This window comes from Spermophilus citellus (genome assembly GCF_964194105.1).
Source record: "Spermophilus citellus genome assembly, chromosome: 5".
NCBI lineage: Eukaryota > Metazoa > Chordata > Mammalia > Rodentia > Sciuridae > Spermophilus > Spermophilus citellus.
The window spans coordinates 14,131,608-14,153,864 of NC_138186.1; the positions used below are offsets into that span (position 1 = coordinate 14,131,608).

The following is a 22,257-nucleotide window of genomic DNA, read 5'->3' on the forward strand; positions in this document are numbered from 1 at the left end:
AAACAAATTCTCCTCAAGTTCAAGAATCAAATAGACCACAACACAATAATTATGGGTGACTTCAACACACCTCTCTCACCATTGGACAGATCCTCCAAACAAAAGTTGAATAAAGAAACTATAGAACTCAATATCACAATCAATAACCTACACTTAACTGACATATATAGAATATATCAACCATCATCAAATGGATATACTTTTTTCTCAGCAGCACATGGATCTTTCTCAAAAATAGACCATATATTATGCCATAGGGCAACCCTCAGTAAATATAAAGGGGTGGAGATTATACCATGCATTTTATTTGATCATAATGGAATGAAACTGGAAATCAATGATAAAAGAAGGAAGGAAAAATCCTACATCACATGGAAAATGAACAATATGTTACTGAATGATCAATGGGTTACAGAAGACATAAATGAGGAAATCAAAAAATTCTTAGAGATAAATGAAAATACAGACACAACATATCGGAATCTATGGGACACAATGAAAGCAGTTTTAAGAGGAAAATTCATCGCCTGGTGGTCATTCCTCAAAAAAAGAAAAAAACCAACAAATAAATGAGCTCGCACTTCATCTCAAAGCCCTAGAAAAGGAAGAGCAAAACAACAGCAAATGTAGCAGAAGGCAAGAAATAATTAAAATCAGAGCGGAAATCAATGAAATTGAAACAAAAGAAACTATTGAAAAAATTAACAAAACTAAAAGTTGGTTCTTCGAAAAAATAAATAAGATCGACAGACCTTTAGCCATGCTAACGAAGAGAAGAAGAGAGAGAACTCAAATTACTAACATACAGGATGAAAAAGGCAATATCACAACAGATGCTACAGAAATACAGAAGACAATTAGAAATTATTTTGAAAACCTATATTCCAATAAAATAGAAGATAGTGAAGGCATCGATAAATTTCTTAAGTCATATGATTTGCCCAGACTGAGTCAGGAGGATACACACAATTTGAACAGACCAATATCAATGGATGAAATTGAAGAAGCCATCAAAAGACTACCAACCGAGAAAAGCCCAGGACCGGATGGGTATACAGCGAAGTTTTACAAAACCTTTAAAGAAGAATTAATACCAATACTTTTCAAGTTATTTCAGGAAATAGAAAAAGAGGGAGCTCTTCCAAATTTATTCTATGAGGCCAACATCACCCTGATTCTGAAACCAGACAAAGACACCTCAAAGAAAGAAAACTACAGACCAATATCTCTAATGAACCTAGATGCAAAAATCCTCAATAAAATTCTGGCGAATCGAATACAAAAACACATCAAAAAAATTGTGCACCATGATCAAGTAGGATTCATCCCTGGGATGCAAGGATGGTTCAATATACGGAAATCAATAAATGTTATTCACCACATCAATAGACTTAAAGATAAGAACCATATGATCATCTCGATAGATGCAGAGAAAGCATTCGACAAAGTACAGCATCCCTTTATGTTCAAAACATTAGAAAAACTAGGGATAACAGGAACTTACCTTGACATTATAAAAGCTATCTATGCTAAGCCTCAGGCTAGCATCATTCTGAATGGACAAAAGTTAAAGGCATTCCCTCTAAAATCCGGAACAAGACAGGGATGCCCTCTATCACCACTTCTATTCAATATAGTTCTCAAAACACTGGCCAGAGCAATTAGACAGACGAAAGAAATTAAAGGCATAAAAATAGGAAAAGAAGAACTTAAATTATCACTATTTGCAGATGACATGATTCTATACCTAGAAGACCCAAAAGGGTCTACAAAGAAACTACTAGAACTAATAAATGAATTCAGCAAAGTGGCAGGATATAAAATCAACACGCATAAATCAAAGGCATTTCTGTATATCAGCGACAAAACTTCTGAAATGGAAATGAGGAAAAACACTCCATTCACAATATCCTCAAAAAAAATAAAATACCTGGGAATCAACCTAACAAAAGAGGTGAAAGACCTATACAATGAAAACTACAGAACCCTAAAGAGAGAAGAAGAAGAAGATCTCAGAAGATGGAAAAATATACCCTGTTCATGGATAGGCAGAACTAACATCATCAAAATGGTGATATTACCAAAAGTTCTCTATAGGTTTAATGCAATGCCAATCAAAATCCCAACGGCATTTCTTGTAGAAATAGATAAAGCAATCATGAAATTCATATGGAAAAATAAAAGACCCAGAATAGCAAAAGCAATTCTAAGCAGGAAGTGTGAATCAGGCGGTATAGCGATACCAGATTTCAAACTATATTACAGAGCAATAGTGACAAAAACAGCATGGTACCGGTACCAAAACAGGCGGGTGGACCAATGGTATAGAATAGAGGACACAGAGACTAATCCACAAAGTTACAACTATCTTATATTTGATAAAGGGGCTAAAAGCATGCAATGGAGGAAGGATAGCATCTTCAACAAATGGTGTTGGGAAAACTGGAAATCCATATGCAACAAAATGAAACTGAATCCCTTTCTCTCGCCATGCACAAAAGTTAACTCAAAATGGATCAAGGAGCTTGATATCAAATCAGAGACTCTGCGTCTGATAGAAGAAAAAGTTGGCTCCGATCTACATATTGTGGGGTCGGGCTCCAAATTCCTTAATAGGACACCCATAGCACAAGAGTTAATAACAAGAATCAACAAATGGGACTTAATTAAACTTAAAAGTTTTTTCTCAGCAAGAGAAACAATAAGAGAGGTAAATAGGGAGCCTACATCCTGGGAACAAATTTTTACCCCTCACACTTTAGATAGAGCCCTGATATCCAGAGTATACAAAGAACTCAAAAAATTAGACAATAAGATAACAAATAACCCAATCAACAAATGGGCCAAGGACCTGAACAGACACTTCTCAGAGGAGGACACACAATCAATCAACAAGTACATGAAAAAATGCTCACCATCTCTAGCAGTCAGAGAAATGCAAATCAAAACCACCCTAAGATACCATCTCACTCCAGTAAGATTGGCAGCCACTATGAAGTCAAACAACAAGTGCTGGCGAGGATGTGGAGAAAAGGGTACACTTGTACATTGCTGGTGGGACTGCAAATTGGTGCAGCCAATTTGGAAAGCAGTTTGGAGATTCCTGGGAAAGCTGGGAATGGAACCACCATTTGACCCTGCTATTGCCCTTCTCGGACTATTCCCTGAAGACCTTAAAAGAGCATGCTACAGGGATACTGCCACATCGATGTTCATAGCAGCACAATTCACAATAGCTAGACTGTGGAACTAACCCAGATGCCTTTCAACAGATGAATGGATAAAAAAATGTGGCATCTATACACAATGGAGTACTATGCAGCAATAAGAAATGACAAAATCATAGAATTTGCAGGGAAATGGATGGCACTAGAGCAGATTATGCTTAGTGAAGCTAGCCAATCCCTAAAAAATACCAAATGTCTTCTTTGATATAATGAGAGCAACTATGAACAGAGCAGGGAGAAGAGCAGGAAGAAAAGATTAACATTAAACAGGACATGAGATGGGAGGGAAAGGGAGAGAAAAGGGAAATTGCATGGAAATGAAGGGAGACCCTCATTGCTATACAAAATTACATATAAGAGGTTGTGAGGGGAATGGGAAAATAAACAAGGAGAGAAATGAATTACAGTAGATGGGGTAGAGAGAGAAGTTGGGAGGGGAGGGGAGGGGGGATAGTAGGGGATAGGAAAGGTAGCAGAATACAACAATTACTAATAGGGCATTATGTAAAATTGTGGATGTGTAACCGACGTGATTCTGCAATCTGCATTTGGGGTAAAATTGGGGGTTCATAACCCACTTCAATCTAATGTATGAAATATGATATGTCAAGAGCTTTGTAATGTTGTGAACAACCAATAAAAAAATAAAAAAATAAATACTGTCATAAAGTATTTTGAGACCTCTGTGAATATGTTATCAAATGTTTTAAATAAACAATGACAATAAGCTTTTAAAAAATAAAATACAATGGTGTCCAATATTTAATATTCTAAGTATTTAAAACTTGAACTAATTCTTACCACCCACAGTCAAGATTGTCCATGCCAGGTTCTTCCTGAAACATTTAGATAGAACATATTTTATTGAAATGAAGAGCAAGAGGTAAAATTATTTTTTAATCAGATGGGCATCAAATTTTAAGACCAAGGTATGTATTTTTGCAACAATTTCAAACCATCAGAATTTTCACATGGATCATATTACATTTTTTGTGGAAAAATCTTCAAGTTTATATGTTAATTATCTACTCAGGGTTTTTGTGGGTGTGAAGCTTGAGCCACTACACTTTTTGAAGTTTTATTTATTTCATTCTCTATGAAGTTACTTTAATCCGGTGACCTAAGGTTTTATCTAATACAGTTCTGGAGTTATAAGATCAATCCCTTCAGCAGTCTGAGGGCTTGTATCATTTTACATAATTTGATACCTAGTACTCTGGGTCTATACTATGTGCTGTTGGATCTGATTTTCCAAAAAATGATCAACTTAAAAGATATAATGGAATTAAGCTACTATATGTTCATTTTAGAATTTTCCATATGGTATATTCATTTTAGAGTTTTTGACTAAGTGTGTGTCTAAAAATATGTTTTAAAGAAGAGACTTGTTAAGAACCGTGTGTTAATTCCATTTCTTATAATAAATGAACCAATTTGTTACTATTAAATACAAGCCTTAAGTCCGAACCACTGAGACTTCTCTTTATGCTTGCAAGTTTTCCCTTTGACCTGGAGTCCAGAACATTCTAGATTTTCTAGGATTAATTTGGAAACTTGAAAACATCAGTCAGCCACCATCCAAACCTAAGTATACCATTAAGAGTACTGACTTCATGGGCTGGGCTTGTGGCTCAGTGGTAGAGAGCTTGCTTAGAATGTGTGAGGCACCACATAAACAAACTAAATAAACAAAGTAAATGTATTGTGTCCATCTCCAACTAAAAATTATATATATATATATTTTTTTTAAAAAGGGTACCGATTTCATTAATGTATTCTATATAAATAGTTTATTTTTTATACAGTGGAAAAACTATATCCTGAAAAGACTAGTTAAATGGTCAAACATGAAGGCAGGAATCGCCACACCTGCCAATCACCTCTTCCAGACCCTGCACTATGGTGAACACCTGGCTCATGGCTTTGTCACATGAATGGTGGGATGTCATGGTGATGATCTTCATGGTCCTAGTGGGTCACAAAACCATGGATTCAGGTTCAAATTTCAAAGAAAGGTAGTTTTACTCTTTCCTTGGTGTCATGTATTACAACCTTACCTCCATATTTCACAACCCAGAGATTATATAACTGCAACTGGGTCACCAAAAAAATGAACATCAACCAAAAAAATCTATCACTTGAAAAGGAGTACAAATTTCATACCCTATTGGTTTAGCTGAAGCAAAGTAACCTTGGAGCATTCACTGTTTACCAGGTAATATGCTAATCACCTTAAATGGGTTTGCCCGATGTAATCTTTACAACTATCTAGTCAGAGTTATTTTTCGCTCCATTTCACAGGCAAGTAAACTGAGGTAGAGCAAGGTTACATCTGTGGCTCATGCACAGCTTGCATAAGTGGCAAAACCATCACTCAAAACCAAGCAGCCTGGCTCTAGGTCCATGTTCCGGACACTCTTCCATGAGTCATTTAGGTAGGTCATGTTCACCGTCAACAAATTATCCATAGCCCAAGAAAGCATTTTGTCTCAAAGTTCAATGCAACAAAGTAAAGAAAGAAAGAAAGAAAAATCCCTGTACTAGGCACAAGAAAAGTCTAGCAACATCTACTCTTTTCCCTCCATCTTTCACTGCCTAGCACAAGGCCCGATATCTATTAGGTACACAAAGCACTTACTAAAGGGAGGAATGAAGTAATTCGGTCTAAGGGGAACAAAGTAGTACAAGGAGAGACTTTGCCCTTGAGAAATCACATAACCAAATACAAGGTCACTTACATAAGATGACACGTGCCTTCCGACAAAGGGAACTTTCTTCTCTCTGCAGGAGACACACCATGCAAAATGTAGTTCAGAGTCTTCAGAGCCTTTTTGGAATGGAAGAAGGTGTTTGGGGAGAAGGAACAACATAGAGGCCTACACACGCAACTTCCTCCAAGCTTTCTGAAAGCAACTGCTGCCCATTTTGTTATCTGCAACTTACCTCCTGTTGAATCGAGAACTTTACAGTTTTTTCTATTACCAGGAATCCCAAGCTGAGTATGAAGGAATCCAACATCTGGACTTTCCCTGAAAGTATAATTTTTAAAATAATCTAATACATGTCAAAAAGAGTAAGGAAATGAGTCCTAGACAGCAGAAAGAGGAACAGATTGGGAGCTACAGGAGTAGTAAATAATGCAGGAAAAAAGCATATAGAGAGATTATATGAATGACATATCATGGGCAGGAGACGTATTAGAGAAAGCTTCAAGTTATAGAATCACCAGGTCATGATAGATTTGTATTACACAGACACCACAAAGGAAAATAACAGCATATACAAAGTACCTTTTCATTGTGATCAAAATTTGAGCAAAGCTACCTAGATTACTCCCAGGTACCAAAAGGCAAAGTGCAGGTCCTGTATTTTCCACTTGTTTCTTCATGCTTTTTATGTGTTTTAATAAACAAATCTTAAAAGGTCATGCACCAATAAGAGAAGCATGGTTTTTAAAAATAAAATATTGGCCCTTATTAAATAACACAACCAGAGAAACTTCAAGCCGTCTGTGTCAGTACACACAAAGAACAGGGTATGTAATACTATCTTAGGCTTATTAAATAAACTATTATCAATGGTTTCATTTATGCATGTTAAGATATGACGTGACAATATGGCATACTGCCAAAACTCACGATAAGGTCATAGTATAACTCACATGTCCAAATGTGTATTTAATATGTGGATTATTACAAAATGTATCCTTTTCAACCCAAGTAGCTCCTGAAGTTATGGGAATCCAAACCAGGAAGTAGAAATATAAAAGACCTCTCCTCAACCCAAGCAAACTGCATCAGTAGGATAATCTCTGGAAACCAGAAACGTGGCTAGAGTCTGAGCCTACCAGCTTAAAATCCAAAGGAACACTTCTAACAGAGCCCAGCCGGACAGTGTAAGATTCTAAAGGTGTCTATGTAGCCTGTTAGCAAATACCAGGTACCATTCCACATTGTCACTTTAAGAGCATTAAATGTTACTAAAAGTAACATTATATGGCCCTATGAAAAGGGAAAAGAGGAACTTGGCTAGTTAAGAGACAGCAGAAAAGTTTTGTGACTTTTTGGAAAACTCTGGAAACAAAAATTTAAGAAACATCCAACTCATCCTGCCCAAACACACACACACAAAAAAAGGTGAATTGTACAAGAAATTTGATTTAGGAGAGAAAGCAGTAGTCCAAAATGAAAACAGAAGTAAACAGAATTAACCGTGAATTAAAAAAAAAAAAAAAAAAAATCAAAGCCATTCTAGACCATTTTTCAATCCCAGGGAATTTGCTAGAGGGAATTAGTTATGAAGAGTAGGAAGAACTGAGAAACCAAAGTTGGACCAATGTGGCCACCCAGAGATTAATACCAGCAGGAGGTCACCATCCTCCTATCCCCATTCCCTAGGGCTGAAGGAGGAAGCAGAATTACCAGATCCCAGGAACTGAGACCATGCAGCAAACAGGCCCCAGGGACTCTGCAGGTACTTCCAGAGATGACACCGGAAGAGAGGGCGGATGAGACATGGCCCGTTTGCTCCATCCTGCCCATTTCACACCCTATGACTAGCAGACCGCAGTAGGCAAGAACCCCCAAGGAAACAGGACTGCACCAAACCAAACGCACTGAGTGAGGAATGGACCCAAGAGCGGAAGCAGATCGCCACCGCCCGTGGGTGTGCAGGGGGAGACACCCGATGGCAGAATCCAGCCTACAGCAGAGACAAGGAGAGCAGAATTGAAGTAGTGGCTTCCAAGAAAAACTTGAAAATATATAAAATTCAGAGGGAAAAAAATGAATGAGAAGGTGAGGCATAGGAAGACAAAAAAAAAAAAAAACAGATGAAAAATAGATGATCTTACAAATGGGGAAACAAAAGGCAATTAATGGGCTTTCACATCATCCTTCCCTCCTCCTAGGGAACAGTCCGGCCTTTGGGCGGGACTGACCATGGCGGGAGTGAATCCTGATTGGTTGAGAGTATACAGCATCCTATTCTTCTTTTGAGGGATTGGTTCTCTTGGGGAGCATTAGCATCCATTGAGAGCCAAGTTAGGTCTTTTGTTTGCTGTCTGGGGAAAGCCAACAGTTCTTCTCCTAGATGTGAATCAGGGGCATGGAGCCCCAGTTGCTGATAGCCATTCTTCAAAACCACTCCCCCACTCCCCGGGAAAACAACTTGAAAACACAGAGCAGTGAGGAAGGCAGTCTTGAAAGAACTGCAGAGAAGTGGAGCACAGCCCACACCAAGCTGCCCTGGAGCTTCCTGCCTCTGATGTTTTTAAAGTTCCTTGAGCCAATAAGTTTTTATTTAAGCGTGTCTGAACTACATATTGTTCCATGCCCCGAAAGCATCCAATTTCAGTGGTTCTCAACTAGAGGTGTGTGTGTGTATGGGGTGGGGTTGTCCCCCAGAAGATACTCCAATGTCTGGAGATCTATTTGGGTTGTCTCGATTGTGGAGTGGATTGCCACTGGCATCTGGTGGGTAGAGGCCAGGGGTACTGCCTAACATCTTGGGATACACTGAACACAGTTCAAGTCGGCTTTTTCACTGCTGTGACTAAAAGACCCGACCAGCACGATTGTAAAGGAAAAGTTGATTTGGAGGCTCCTTGTTTCACAGTCCGCACACAGCAGACTCCATTCCCCAGGGTTTGAGGTGAGGCAGGACATCATGGCAGAAGAGAGTGGCAGAGGGAAGCAGCTCACATGATGAGCAGAAGCAGAGAGACTCCGCTTTCAAGATAACAAATATATACCCAAAGCCACGCCCCCAATGCCCCACCTCCTCCAGCTACACCCACCCGCCTCCAGCTACCAACTAATCCCATCAGAGATTGATTCACCGATTACATTAAGGCTCTCCCAACCTCATCATTTCCCCTCTGTACCTTCTCATGTTGTCTCATACATGAGCTTCTGGGGACACCTCACATACAAACCATAACAAGCACCCCACAACAAAGAAAAATCTGGCTCAAAACTTCAATAGTGCCAAAGATGAGCAACTCTACTCTGATAATATTTATCAAAGAACAAACTTTTCTGAGCTAAAGATTTCAAATCTCACCAAGAACCATGCAAAACAGTTGTGTTTGTGGACATATGCATTCGTACTCGCAACTCAATATCAGAAGACCACAAAAATGGGTTATGAGGAGGACAGCCTGCAGAGTCAGAATATTGTACAGAAGCCAGAAAGACATCCTCAAGGTCACCAGTGCAAGGACAGCCTCAGCAACTCAGCAAGGCCCTGAGCTACTTAATGAGACCTTATCTTGAAATAGAAAATAAAAAGGGCTGGAGATGTGGCTCAGTGGTTAAGCAGCCCTGGGTTCAATCCTGGGAAACAGAGACATCCTCAAGTGATCTAAAGCCCTGACCATGTTCCAACCACACACCATAATGCTCTTCAAAATATATTGTAGTAGTTGGAGCCATAATGGAGATAGAACTCCAGAATGCAGCACAGGACAGAGCATAATATGGACCTAAAAGTAGACAATGGGGAAGAAATAAACATTGTAAATCATTGACATCAGGAGGAGAACAAACTGAGAAAGAAAACAATCCATACATCAAAACACAAAGCAATCACAAAAACAGAACACGTGTGATAAACCAAAGATCAATGGGAAAGAGCAATTAACTATCAATGTCAAAAGGACTGGGAAGGAGGTCAGTGAAGACACTTTCTACTTCAGAGAGGGATCAGGCCAACTCCGTAGAGCCCAGACATTCATGCAAAACACCCGTCAGCCACTAAATGTTAAAACCTGCCACTTCCACTCCCAAAATTCCTATTTTGAAGCCTTTACCCCCAGTGAGAAGGCATTTGCAGGGGGGCTTTTGGGTAGGCTAGATAAGGCCCTAAGGGTGGGACCCTCATGAGGCCTGATAAGATGGGACGCCAGAGAAAAACCTGGCTCTCACCACATGTGAGGACAAAGCAAGACAGGAAGAGTTCCCACAGAGCCCCACTCTGCTGGCACCCCAATCTCAGCTTCACACCCCAGAACTGGGAGAAATAAGAACTGAGAAGTAAATACTTAAGCCACCCAGTTTTTGGTATCTTGTTATGGCAGCCAGAGAAGATTAATGCAGCCATCTACAGTGTTTCGTCCCCTTGGCGAAGAGGTTATATTCCAAGGGTCATGTGACTCCATAAACTGGTCCCTTTAGCCAGTTTGTGTCTAGTCCACTTTCTATTGCTATAATGAAAATCCCTGAGGCTGGGTACTTTACAAAGAAAAGAAGTTTATTCAATTCTGAGTCTGGAGGTTCAAGAACATGATGCCATCTTCTGCTTAGCTCTGGTGGGGACCTCCTGGTAGACGTCATCACAATGATGGAGTAGACATGCAGAAGAGGTCACATAGCCAGACAGGAAGCAGTCAATTAATACCCAAAAGCCAAACTCTAGTAAAGACCCTTTCTCACAGGAATGAATCCAAACCCCAAGACCTGCATTGCTGCCTTCATGAGAGCTGTGCCCTGCCTACCTCTTAAAGATCCACTGCTTCTCTGGGGCTGGGGTTGTGGCTCAGTGGTAGAGCACTCTCCTGACTCATGTAAGGCGCTGGGTTCGAGCCTCAGCAACACATAAAAATAAGCAAAATAAAGGTTTTTTTAAAAAAAAAAAAAAAAAAGATCTACCACTTCTCATTACTGCCACAATGGGGACCAAGCATGGTAGGGACCAAGTTGCCAATTTGTGAACACCTGGGAGACAAACCACATTCAAATCATAGCACTAAACTTTTGCTGGTTTGGAATGACAAGAACGACCTTCCATTGCCTACGTAGAGGAAAATAGCCAAACGTGACAACAGCAGCCACATAAAAACATCTCGGGCAAACACAGACATCCTCTATAACAAAATGCATGCTGGCATCAAAATCTGACTACCATAAAGTAGCCCATAAATTCAAATATAAAGTTATTGCTTCATATATCATTTAAATATTTTATCACTCATATCATTTAAACATTTTCTCTTTACCAAAATATTAGTAGCCAAAAACCCACTTACCTTCACTACTACTCCTGGAAATAATCTGGAAAAAAAAAAAGGTACAGCTCATATTCTAAAATGGCATTATACACTGTAACATTAATAAGTGCTAATATTTCCTAATAGGCAAGAGTCAGCTTTAAACCCAAAAGAAAATTCTCTAAGAAAATCTATTGGAGCTTCACTTTATTAAAAGGAGCATATCATCTTTCATCTGGTGAATAATATAGTTGTATGTGTAAAAATAAATCAGTTTTCTATACTATTGGTTGCATATTAATGTTTGTTACTATTTCACATAATGTTCTAAAACAGGGGAGCCTTTTCATTAAATACATATCTTATAAAAAGCCAAGAGTCATCATCAGTTTCCTGCCCAGTACCTGTGGCATCTGCTCCATGAAGCATCTGTCCACTCTTACCAGCACAGTGTCAAAGAAGTCCTCTAAGACGTCAGTGAGTGAAACATCTGAGGCTACATCTTCTATGGTCAGAAATCCCACTGTTCTCTCAAACCAGGAAACCAGGTACATGGGAAGAAACACAGATGGAACCCGGTGAGACTGAATACCTACTGCCTGTGCCATAAAACTTCACAAGACAATTCTCTCACTTGAGCAAAATCATCCTAAAGACTTTTGCTCATACCTAGTAACTCAGGCCTGGCTCCGAGGCCCCCCACGTAGAACATCAGAATGGTGTCCAACGGCTACATGACTACTGTAAGTTATCTGAGCTCAGCAGGACAGACTTGGCCAGGATCCAGGCCAGAAATTCACATAAAGGGGTTTGTGAGGAAAGTTTAAGAGATGAATGAACCTCCCCTACCCAGAGGAACATCTTGTGGATCTGAGAAGCTGTAGAAAACTATCAAAGAAAATGTGCAGGGCTGGGGACTTGGCTCAGTGGTAGAGCGCTTGCCTAGCGTGAAAGAGACCCTGAATTCAATCCCCAGCATTGTAGTTAAAAAAGAGAGAAGATGTACAATTTAGGAAGTGCCCCTGCAGTACTCAAGGTTACAGTAACTGTGCCTCAGGCCTCGATAGCTAAAAGCTTTTGATAAAAGAAAGGTAACTGAAGGTTTGTTTTTTTTTTTCCTATAGGACTATATATCCACTTTCACATTGAGTTGCTAATATTGGTCTGATTTAAAATAAACTTCCTGTAAGATGCATTTGCTTTATCAAGCAAAGGACACCTCTGGACCATTTTTTGCTAAGACTGATCACTCATGGGGGAAAACATGCATACCTAGAAATCATTAGACGAATATAAAGTTAGCAACATGAGCTTTTTATGAACAACTACCTTTGGCACAGGGCCTTTGAAGTTTTATGCACATTAGACAAGAATCCAAGGCATCCTTGCTTTACTGCTTTATAAGTCAATCAGTTCTCAACTCTGGCTACACATCAGAAAAACAGTATGAAAATCCCAATGCCTAGAACCTATCTCGGACCCTAGAAATCAGAATCCTTGGTGACAGGGCCTCTAGGGAGTATCTGTAAAAACTTTCTGAGTGATTGTGACATACAGCCAGGTCTGAGAGTCAGCCCTGTTTCAAGTTTCTTTTATCTCACATTAGACAATTAAATCATTCCCCTTCTGAAGCAAATTGCTCTCTGACAGCCCGTGGGAAAAAATGTCCCCCTCTCCAGCAGGACTCAAGGTTAAAGCTATACTTTCCTTCTCCTTATGTTCAAAATTCTGTGGTTTTAAATATACTTTTCTTATCATTCCATCTCTCTCTCCAAGCATACCTCCTTTCCAGCCTTCCCCCAATTGTTAGATACAAAGAAGCAGGGGAAATGCATTAGTTTATCAATACCTGGGAATAGAAGTACTTGCTAACCCCTTTTTATGTGCTATGATCATACATCGTCTAGCAAGTACCCTGGCTGTCCCCACAGCTGTGCCATTACCAGAAGCTAGACACAAGAGCAATGACTTAGAAACATGGGGTAAGACAAATTGCTTAACCCTTCTGGACTCCGGGTACAGGACAAAATTCATTCCTCTCTACAGGAAATCCTGTAATTCGATGGAGTAGAATAATTTCCAAGCACACTGTGTTGACCCTGGAAACAATTGGCTTTGAAGTACAGACTCTAATATCCCAATCTTTTTGATAATATCGATCTGTTCTCTTTGGCAAAAAACACCTACATGAAATAAAGATGTTTTAGAAGGTGCCTAATCATTAAATTACCATCACCAACTAGAACTTGAATGTAATGTGGAAATTCCTATTTGATTTTAAAATCCAATGAGGATTTTGATATAACATGTTTTTAATCTCTGGAAAGGCAATCTAAATAGGAAAATCCAGCAGATACATAGTCCAACTCAACTCCCACTCCTCTACCCTCCAACCCCCCCACCCCCGCTTAAAAAAAAGAAAATCAGCTTAAGCTCTAAAGTACCCTTAGGACATCCCTCTTCCCTGCTACTTGTTATATGCATCAGTGTATCAGGGCATTAAGTGAATTAAATGCAAAATGAAAACAGTCTTTAAAAGTCCCTTGCAAACATTTTAAAAGTCCCCCACCCTAGGAATTTGGTAAAGCCTGGAAGTTACTCCCCCGCCCCAAAGGGGCAGCCCCATAATTATTGGTATGTGAGGCAGAGACAGGTCTTCTTGGCCCAACCTGGTCTTAATATATTCCAGGGCCTAGAGCCAACGAAGACAATCAAGGCTTTATTACCTGCCAGATCATCCCCCCACTGTACCGCCCGCCCTTCTCCCTGCCTCCTGCACACCATTCCCGGGGCTACAAGACCTCACCATGAACGAGCTGCAGTGAGGATTGAGAACTCTGCTTTCCTTCCTGGTGTGACTCATTAAGGTGATTGTAACGTTACCTCCTCATTAAGTTTTTTTTAAAAATAAAATTTATAACTGGAGTGACTTTAAATAAAACCAAAAAGCAAATGTTTTTGTTTTTCAGATTCATCCAGGGGTTTAGAAAGCAGGCAGAGTGAGGTATCGAAAGGGAAGTTTGATGATTTTTCTAGGTCCAACCTTGTTAATAAAGTCTATTAAAATATTTTTAGAGCCTGTGTGTACTCATCCCATCTTCCCCAAGTTCACTAAAATAACTGAAGACAGGCCACTTGTGCATAGGCTTATCAAAGAGAAGGGTTGTGTCCGACTTGATCCTGTCCACTTGAAATGTCCTCTGCCCAGAAAAACCACAGGAGATGTGGGTTGAATTTAATTTGATTGGAAAGCAAGAAGAATGGACACCAATTCCTTTTCATATTGGGTTTCAAAGGATCAGAAACTTAACCAGCAACTTAACAATCCACAGTAATTTCTGTGTTGTGGTGCTGAGGACTCGAGCCAGACACTTTCTGCACACTCACCTGCCACTGAGCCATCCCCACTAACCCCTCACACTAAAGGTTACCCAAAGTCATGTGAAATTAAAAGTGTAGCACTTATCTTCAAGATCAGTCCCTGCTGAATTAGCAAGGGTTCCTTTTCCTTGGGTTCATCTGTGAAGAATTGCTGAATACATTTCAGCAACAGCGAAACATACTGAAATTCATTTTTATCCAGTTCCTAGGTAGTAGATCACACCAAATTAAAGCTCTTGCAAGTAGCTGTACATTGGTATCTTGGCCCCCAAAGAAATAACCGGCTTGCCTTATTTATTGATCTGTCAAGATGGTGTAACAGAAGATGATTATATTTTTGAGGAAGGTAGCTCTCTTTCTCTTCAAAAAATTCTTTTATCTTCTGAAATCCTTTGTTATTTGACTCGTCAATAATTAGTGATTGAAGCTGGAAAAGTAATCGTTTGAGTTACTTTTTTTTTTTACTCAAGAACATCTGTTTTATAGTAATATTTCTAACTAATATCAATACTAATCATTCAGCAAGAAATAATGCAGGGTAAATATAGAATAAAAATCTGTCTTCAATAGTCCACCATCACTTAAATGATTGACCTTTCCATTGGCTTCAGGCAGAGGTCTCAGAATGTGAGTCCCAGTTCACCCTAAGCATTGGCATCACCTGGGGTCCCATGAGAGCTCAGAGACTTGCAAGCTGAGCTCTATGGGTTGCTGACACCTGCTAAAACTTGAGAACTACAGATTTAAGGGAAACTGCACTTCCATTAGATATCAAAAGACGCTCAGAAACGTTGCAAATTCTAATAAGAAATGCAAGCCTAGGAATACTTAAATAACAGAAGAAAAAATAAAACTAAGAATTATGTACGATGAAAGTTGACAAATATGCAAATTGCCATACAAAACTATCTTTTTGCCTGAATATTAGCCAAGGGAGACCATTCACTTGAATAACAGACATTTCCTTAAGTAGTTATGCTACAAAAGACAGTTTAAAAGAAAATCCAGTCCAATTGTATAGTCCAAATTATAATATACAATACTATTTTAGTAAGGAGGTATTTTACTATATTTAATTCAAAATTCTAATTCTTAGTGCAGGTTTAAATAAAGAAACAGCATTTGAAACTACTCCATTTCAATTTTTTTTGTGTGGCGGGAGGAGGTACCTGGGATTGAACCCCGGGGAGTTTAATCACTGAGCCATATCTCCAGCCCTTTTTTGAGACAGAGTTTTGCTAAGTCGCTTAGGGCCCCTCTAGGTTGCTAAGGTTGGCCTTGAACTCACCATCTTCCTGGGTTGCTGGGGATTACAGGCGTGCAACACTGAGCCCAGCACAATAGAATATTCTCTTAAATCACCACATAGCAAATTTTTTTTTTTGTGCCAAATGAGTTAAGGACTCCACAAATGCTCCCCCTCTGAAACCTCCCCAATACCCTGAAGTTAGTCTTCCTCTGGAGAAATAGCAAGGCTGGGGGAGGTTACAGACTTTCAGGAGATCATTCAAGTGAGATTCATACTCAGACCCCAACTCAAAACTTCATGCTTTCACCTACTTAAGTCTCCACCATCTCTTCCCCCAAACTCAGAATAAATCCAAACCCTTTATCCTTCAGGCCTTTACATGATCTAATCTCTGCCAACTTCTCAGACTTCCCTACTAATGTGTCTGAGAATAAATCAAAGTCTCCGTTGCCTCAGGGCCTTTGCACTAGCAGTTAGATCCCTAGACTGCTGCTCTCTACCACTTTCACCATGGTGAATCTCAGACTAAGTATCACTTTCTCCGGTAGCTCTTTCAGGACCACCTTCTCTAAAGTGAGCCATGTGCCTCCTTACAACCCCATTTACAATACCCTGCCCTTTTCTTTACCATTGCATGATTATTTGTTGGTCTGTTTCTTGAGAGGGTAGGAACTGTGTTTTGTTTTGTTTGATATTATCTACTTTCACCTGGAATAAGGCTCCCTGGGTGCAAGATGGTTTATACAAAGGTGTCAGGACAGTGGGAGGTAAGATCAGCTAGACATGGAAATGAATTAGATATGGGAGATTAGGGACGAAGAAACAAAAAAGGGTTTCTGGCTTGAGAAACAATGGGGCTAATGACCCATCGGAACTACCAAAGAATACAAAATAAACTTGATCTTTACCCAGAAAGCATCTTGGTTCTTCCCGACACTATCATCTTCCTTAACAGACTGCAAAGGACCTTCATTTTTCTGTGTGCAATGAAAAAGATGTTACACACACACACACACACACACACACACACACACTTTATTTTGAATAATTCTATTTCAAGGTCTAAAAATAAAGGCTTATATTGTTTATTTGAATAGAAACTTTTTGTTTGCTCATGATGCCGATTACAGCCTAAGACAGACCATGGGTTTTTGTTGTTGTTGTTTGTGGTGCTAGGGATCAAATCCAGGACGTCCATGCCAGATAAGCACTCAACCACTGAGCAACAGTTCCAGCACATTAACAGTGCCTTTTTTGGGGGGTGGGGGGCAAGATGACCTTGGATTGAACTCAGGAGTACTCAACCACTGAGCCACACCCCTAGCTTTTTTTTTTTTTTAATTTAGAGACAGGGTCTCACTGAGCTGCTGAGTGTTTCACTGTTGCTGAGGCTGGCTTTGAACTCATGATCCTCCCGTCTAAGCCTCTTGAGCTGCAAATAAATATTATCCGGCTTCCTTTAGCACAATGCAGACTATCAAAAGAAGCAGACATTATTTGAATAAATGCCCATAACAAATTTAAATTCTATACTGGTGACTGTAAATTAAAGGCTTTGAATTAAACCATTTTCAGAATCAGAACTTGTAAATTAAAATAAAAAGTGCCTCTCCAACTCAGCCTTAGTTTAAGCTTTGTATTGGCAATGTGCAACTTTTCAATGTTGGGGCTTCTATACTGAAATTTCAAGGATCAAACACCAACCACCACTAAAGAAGTATCCAAAACATTTAGTAGTAGGTTGTTTTCTTCAGGAAGTGATCCCTGATCCACTATTCTGATTTCAAACATTGTTAGGTCACATTGAGTAACAGTATCTGATCTCCCTTCATGCCAACAATTGAAAAGCATAATACAAACGAGCCTTATTTACTTATTTTAGTTGTAGATGGACACAATACCTTTATTTTGTTTATTTTTTTAATGTGGTGCTGAGGATCAAACCCAGTGCCTTACACATGCTAGGTGAGTGCTCTACCACTAAACCACAATCCCAGCCCAAACAAACTATTTTTAAAAGTATCTTCTAAAGGGGCTGGGGCTGGGGTGGTGGCTCAGTGGCAGAGCGCTTGCCTAGCGTGTGTGAGGCACTGGGTTCGATTCTCAGCACCGCATATAAATAAATGAACGAATATAGGTCTAAAAGCATCTTTAAAAAAACATTTTTAAAAAGTATCTTCTGAATCTAGTTTGGACAAACAGTACACTTCTATGCATCTGACCAAAATTCTTAAATGTATTTTACCATATTATCATTTACAAACATGGAAAATAGGGTGAGGTCAAAGACCCTAACCCAGACCTGGGCCATTTTTCCCCAACAGCCGTCATTGCTAGTTAAATGCTGATAAATTGGAGCTCTGGGGGTACCAAGACCCTCTGGCTGTCTTAGGGGGCATCCTTTTTCTTGGAGTTAAATAAATTCTCAACATTTCGGAATGCAGATTTGGGGCCCAGCAGGTGAAGGTCAATCGAAACTTTCTACGCACAAAAGGGAAAGAGACTCGGGAAAAAGCTTGAGGAGCTGGAATAAAACATCGCGTTGCTTTCCAAATATGAATCCTGCAGTTTCTTCCCCAGGCGCTGTAACTGACAGACAGGATTTCTGCCCTGTCTCATTGTTCTACTGAAAGCTGCCAATAAACTCCCAGAGAACAGAAGGAGGTTGAAGCGTTCAAGGAGCCTCGGGAAGGATTTGTCTAGCAGTAGCCTAAGACTGTACCCAGTGCCTGGTCTCTGGAGACTTGGGCCTCGCTCCACCCGCGCCCCCGGTGCGCGGGTGTCGGTCACTCACCGCTGGCATCCCGACGCTTGGGAGCTTACGCCGCACTTGACCCAAGACTCAGGGCGGTGCGCTCCGCCCCGCTCCACACTCTCAGTTCAGAGGCCGGAGATCACTGCCGGCTGGGAACGCTGCGGTGAGGGTCTGAGGCGCAGGATGGCTCTTGGATTTGAATCTTCTCCAGGATCTCTAATTGAATGAACCTGCTCCTGAAATCTATTAGACCCCGGTGCTGGAGATTCAAGAAACGCGTGCGAGTAACTAGCGCTCGTGGCCAGGCCACCTGCGCGCACGCACACGCTCCTTAAGAGAAATCAACGCGCAAAAGACGCGAACACCTTTGGTAAACATTGTGTGCGCGAAAATCCAAACTAATGGGCGTCACCTTTGCGCTACTCGCCAGGTGAGGCTTTCTCTTCTTGGTCCAGGGACCGAGGGGCTGGTTTTGGTCCTTTGATGTGTATTGACCACAGCTGAACCGTTTCGCATAGGAACAGTTTGTACCCGATATTCGGAACACTTTCCTGGCATCACAAAAAGGTGCTTTCTGTTCCTTTGTATTTTAAAGTACCTTGGACACGGGGTGGTAATTAAAAATCAAACACTCAGCTTGTTTTTTGTCCGCTTACTTAACCTGTGCGTGCTAATTGCTAAGTTGCCCTGGGTAGGTGGCCTGTGATCTGAACACCGCGGTAAAAATAAATGACTTGAGTTTCCTCTAAAACAAAACAAAACGCCACACATTCCTTGTGTAAAACTCGACTTACTTTTATTCCTAACCGCTGTACTTCATGTTGTGCTATTTACAGAAGAAATTTATCTACACGAAAGCAAACACAAAACCAAAATCCTTGTTACTAAGCCAGGACTTGGCACGTCCAGTCTATTCAAAACGATGTTCCTGTCAACTATGGACCCGTCTGTTTCCTGGCAAACATGTTGTAACGACACTTTCTTTAATCTAGTTGTGTTAATCTAAGTTTACAAAATTTAAAGTTTCGTTCCTTTCATTCTGAATGAATGGACTCTTATAATTTTAAACTAGTAACAGGCACAGTTGTGAATTTTAAAAAATCCTAAATTGCAGCGAGGTGGGGCACACTGGAGCCTGAGACAAGGAGGATGAACAATTTAGCAAGACTCTTTAAAACAGAAAAAAAGAAGAAGAAGAAGAAATAAAAGACAAGAAAAAGAAAGGGAAAACAAGGAAATGGGATGTAGCTCAGTGATAAAGCACTCCTGGTGTCAATCCCCAGTATAAAAAACACAAAAAAACAAGACCCCTAAATCCATGCTAATGTTAGGGCAGGAAATAATTAAAGCATAGTAAAAACAACAATCAAATATAGTTTAAATGCATTTAATATGGAATTAATTTTTTTTTACTTTTAAATAGAAAACTTCAAAATCAACCTTTTTCAGATTTTGAGGGAAAATACAGCCTTCAAAACTCTATAGTATCAATGTTTTCAATCTTCATGAGATATTAAAAACAACATCATAAAAAATAATATACTTATTTACTTATATTTTTACATTGGTTAGCTTCTTTTACCAATATATTTACTCAGACATATTTTAGGGTAACTTGGAATATATATTCTAATACTTCACAAACTAAATATGGTGGGGGTTCTGTGAGGTTCCCCTTTTTGAACAATAGAATCCATTTACAAGTTAATTGATTTACTTTTAATGTTAAAAAATCACATATGCTGGCCACAGTGGTGCATGCCTGTAATCCAAGCAGCTCAGGAGGGTGAGGCAGGAGGATCCAAGACAACCTCAGCAATTTAGCAAGGTTTTAAGCAATGCAGTGAAACCCCATCTCTAAATAAAATATTAAAAAGGATTGGGGATGTGCTTCAATGGTTAAGTGCCCCTAAGTTCAATCATCAGTACAAAACACATATTTTTGAAGGGTCATGACTTTCTAGGGACATCTCAAAAACATGGAGGAAAGAAATATTCCAACAATGTTTGCACTACCACCAGAAATGAATGTCTATGTATTCTCAGAGATAATGGTAAATGACTATTTTTAGTCTTTTTTTTTTCTTTTGGTACAGGGGTTTGATCTTAAGTGCTTTACCACTGAGCTATATCTCCAGCTACCCCACCTCCTTTTAATTATTTTTCCCCAATTTTCAAATAGGGTCTCACTAAGTTGCTTATGGCTTTGCTGAGTTGCTGAGGTCTGCCTGGAACTTGTGGTCCTCCTGCTGGGATTATAGGCTGTGCCACCAGCCGGTCTTCAAAATCGTTTTTAAGACATTTAAAATATAAATTATCTTAAACTATCACATTTAATGAAATATCTATTTAAAATTGGTCAATAATTTTAATTTAATTTTGAAAGAACACGCAATACAAAAAAGCAACCGAATGACAGGGACCTTCCGCAGTCAATGAGATGGTAGTTTGTGGGTGGAAGTGTGAACAGGAGCAGAAACATCTTTCCCATTCCCACCCAGACTTAGTGATGCCTCCGAATGAGGGATTTTATCCTGAAGCCTTGACAAGACCGTTCAGGAGAAGTTGGGGATGAAAAAATTCTCTTCCTTCTTCTAGGACATTTCCTCTTCCCCTGGGACGAGGGCCTGGCCTTAAAACTAGAAGGAAAGCAAGCGAGGATCTGCCCCCAATTGACTTTTCGCGAGTCCACTGAGGTTGGCGGGCAATCCTGAAGCGTGCCTTGCTCTTGGACTGACTTTTCTGAACAGACATGTGGTGCCCTTGATTGCAGAGGTAAGCTAACAATGTGGGCGAATGATCCTTGGCTTCTTGGGGTCCTGGTCTTAAAACGCACCTCGTTTTCCAGGCTTTTGTCAAACGAAGGGATTAATCCTCAAGAGGCGCCGCACCCAGCGCCCCCCTGGCGAGGTCTCCCAGCAGCTGTGGGCATTGCGCCTGGGGCGCGCTCCAAAGTGCCCAGGTCCAGTGTCGGGATTTGGAGGGACGTGGGTCGGGAATATCCTCCGCTAACAACTGTAGGCCTTGAGGGGTTGATCTGTGCTCTGGCTAGAGCTCGAACTAGAAGCGAGCCGACTGCAAACAAGACATCTTGGAATAAATTCCGGATGACCATCCTCTCTCGCTGCCTAGGGAGATCCGTCCCTGGGATATCGAAAGAGCGACTTTAGTGACTCCAATTGATTTCTTTTCTCTTCTTTTTTGGGGGGTGGGGGTGGGGGTGCCTCCAGGTGCCGGAATCGCCAGAAGTGAGGCGGGTGCACATCGGAAGAAGGCTTCGTCTCAGTCCTGAAGGGCTCACATTGTCGTAGCAAGGGTTCTCCAATCCCCCAAAAGCCTTCCAAGACACTACGAAGTAACTGAATTTGTCGCGATGTTTCCACGACAATATCAATAAAGATTACTTTAAAGGGAATTTCCACAATACCAATAGACATTTCTTTTTAAGATTAGCGTTCATGTGGGTGACTTGAACGGAGACCTCACGGAACTCCACTCGGTTCTTTATTTAATGGATAAGGAAGCCGAGTTTCCGGGGTTCTTAGGACTTCTGAGCTCCCGCAGCAGAGCGCAACTTCGACCGCCCTCTCCCTCTACCCGGTGTTCATCTCACCCCCACCGCCTCCAGATTCACTTTCCAGGACTTTCTCCAGGACTC

General features: G+C 40.3%; 1 protein-coding gene across 1 annotated transcript in view; it reads right to left on the minus strand.

Moving 5' to 3' along the window:
• Positions 1 to 18,647, minus strand: part of SYCP2L (synaptonemal complex protein 2 like) — a gene marked incomplete at its 5' end in the record, with an annotated part of 98,402 nt that extends 79,755 nt beyond the window's left edge. The window contains 9 exons of the mRNA XM_081296463.1: positions 4,029 to 4,063; positions 5,966 to 6,054; positions 6,171 to 6,256; positions 11,254 to 11,278; positions 11,658 to 11,826; positions 14,646 to 14,800; positions 14,885 to 15,022; positions 16,753 to 16,821; positions 18,567 to 18,647. Of these exons, the coding sequence (XP_081152589.1) occupies positions 4,029 to 4,063; positions 5,966 to 6,054; positions 6,171 to 6,256; positions 11,254 to 11,278; positions 11,658 to 11,826; positions 14,646 to 14,800; positions 14,885 to 15,022; positions 16,753 to 16,821; positions 18,567 to 18,647 (847 nt within the window). The remainder of the gene's footprint in view (positions 1 to 4,028; positions 4,064 to 5,965; positions 6,055 to 6,170; positions 6,257 to 11,253; positions 11,279 to 11,657; positions 11,827 to 14,645; positions 14,801 to 14,884; positions 15,023 to 16,752; positions 16,822 to 18,566) is intronic.
• Between the last annotated feature and the right edge of the window lie 3,610 nt (positions 18,648 to 22,257).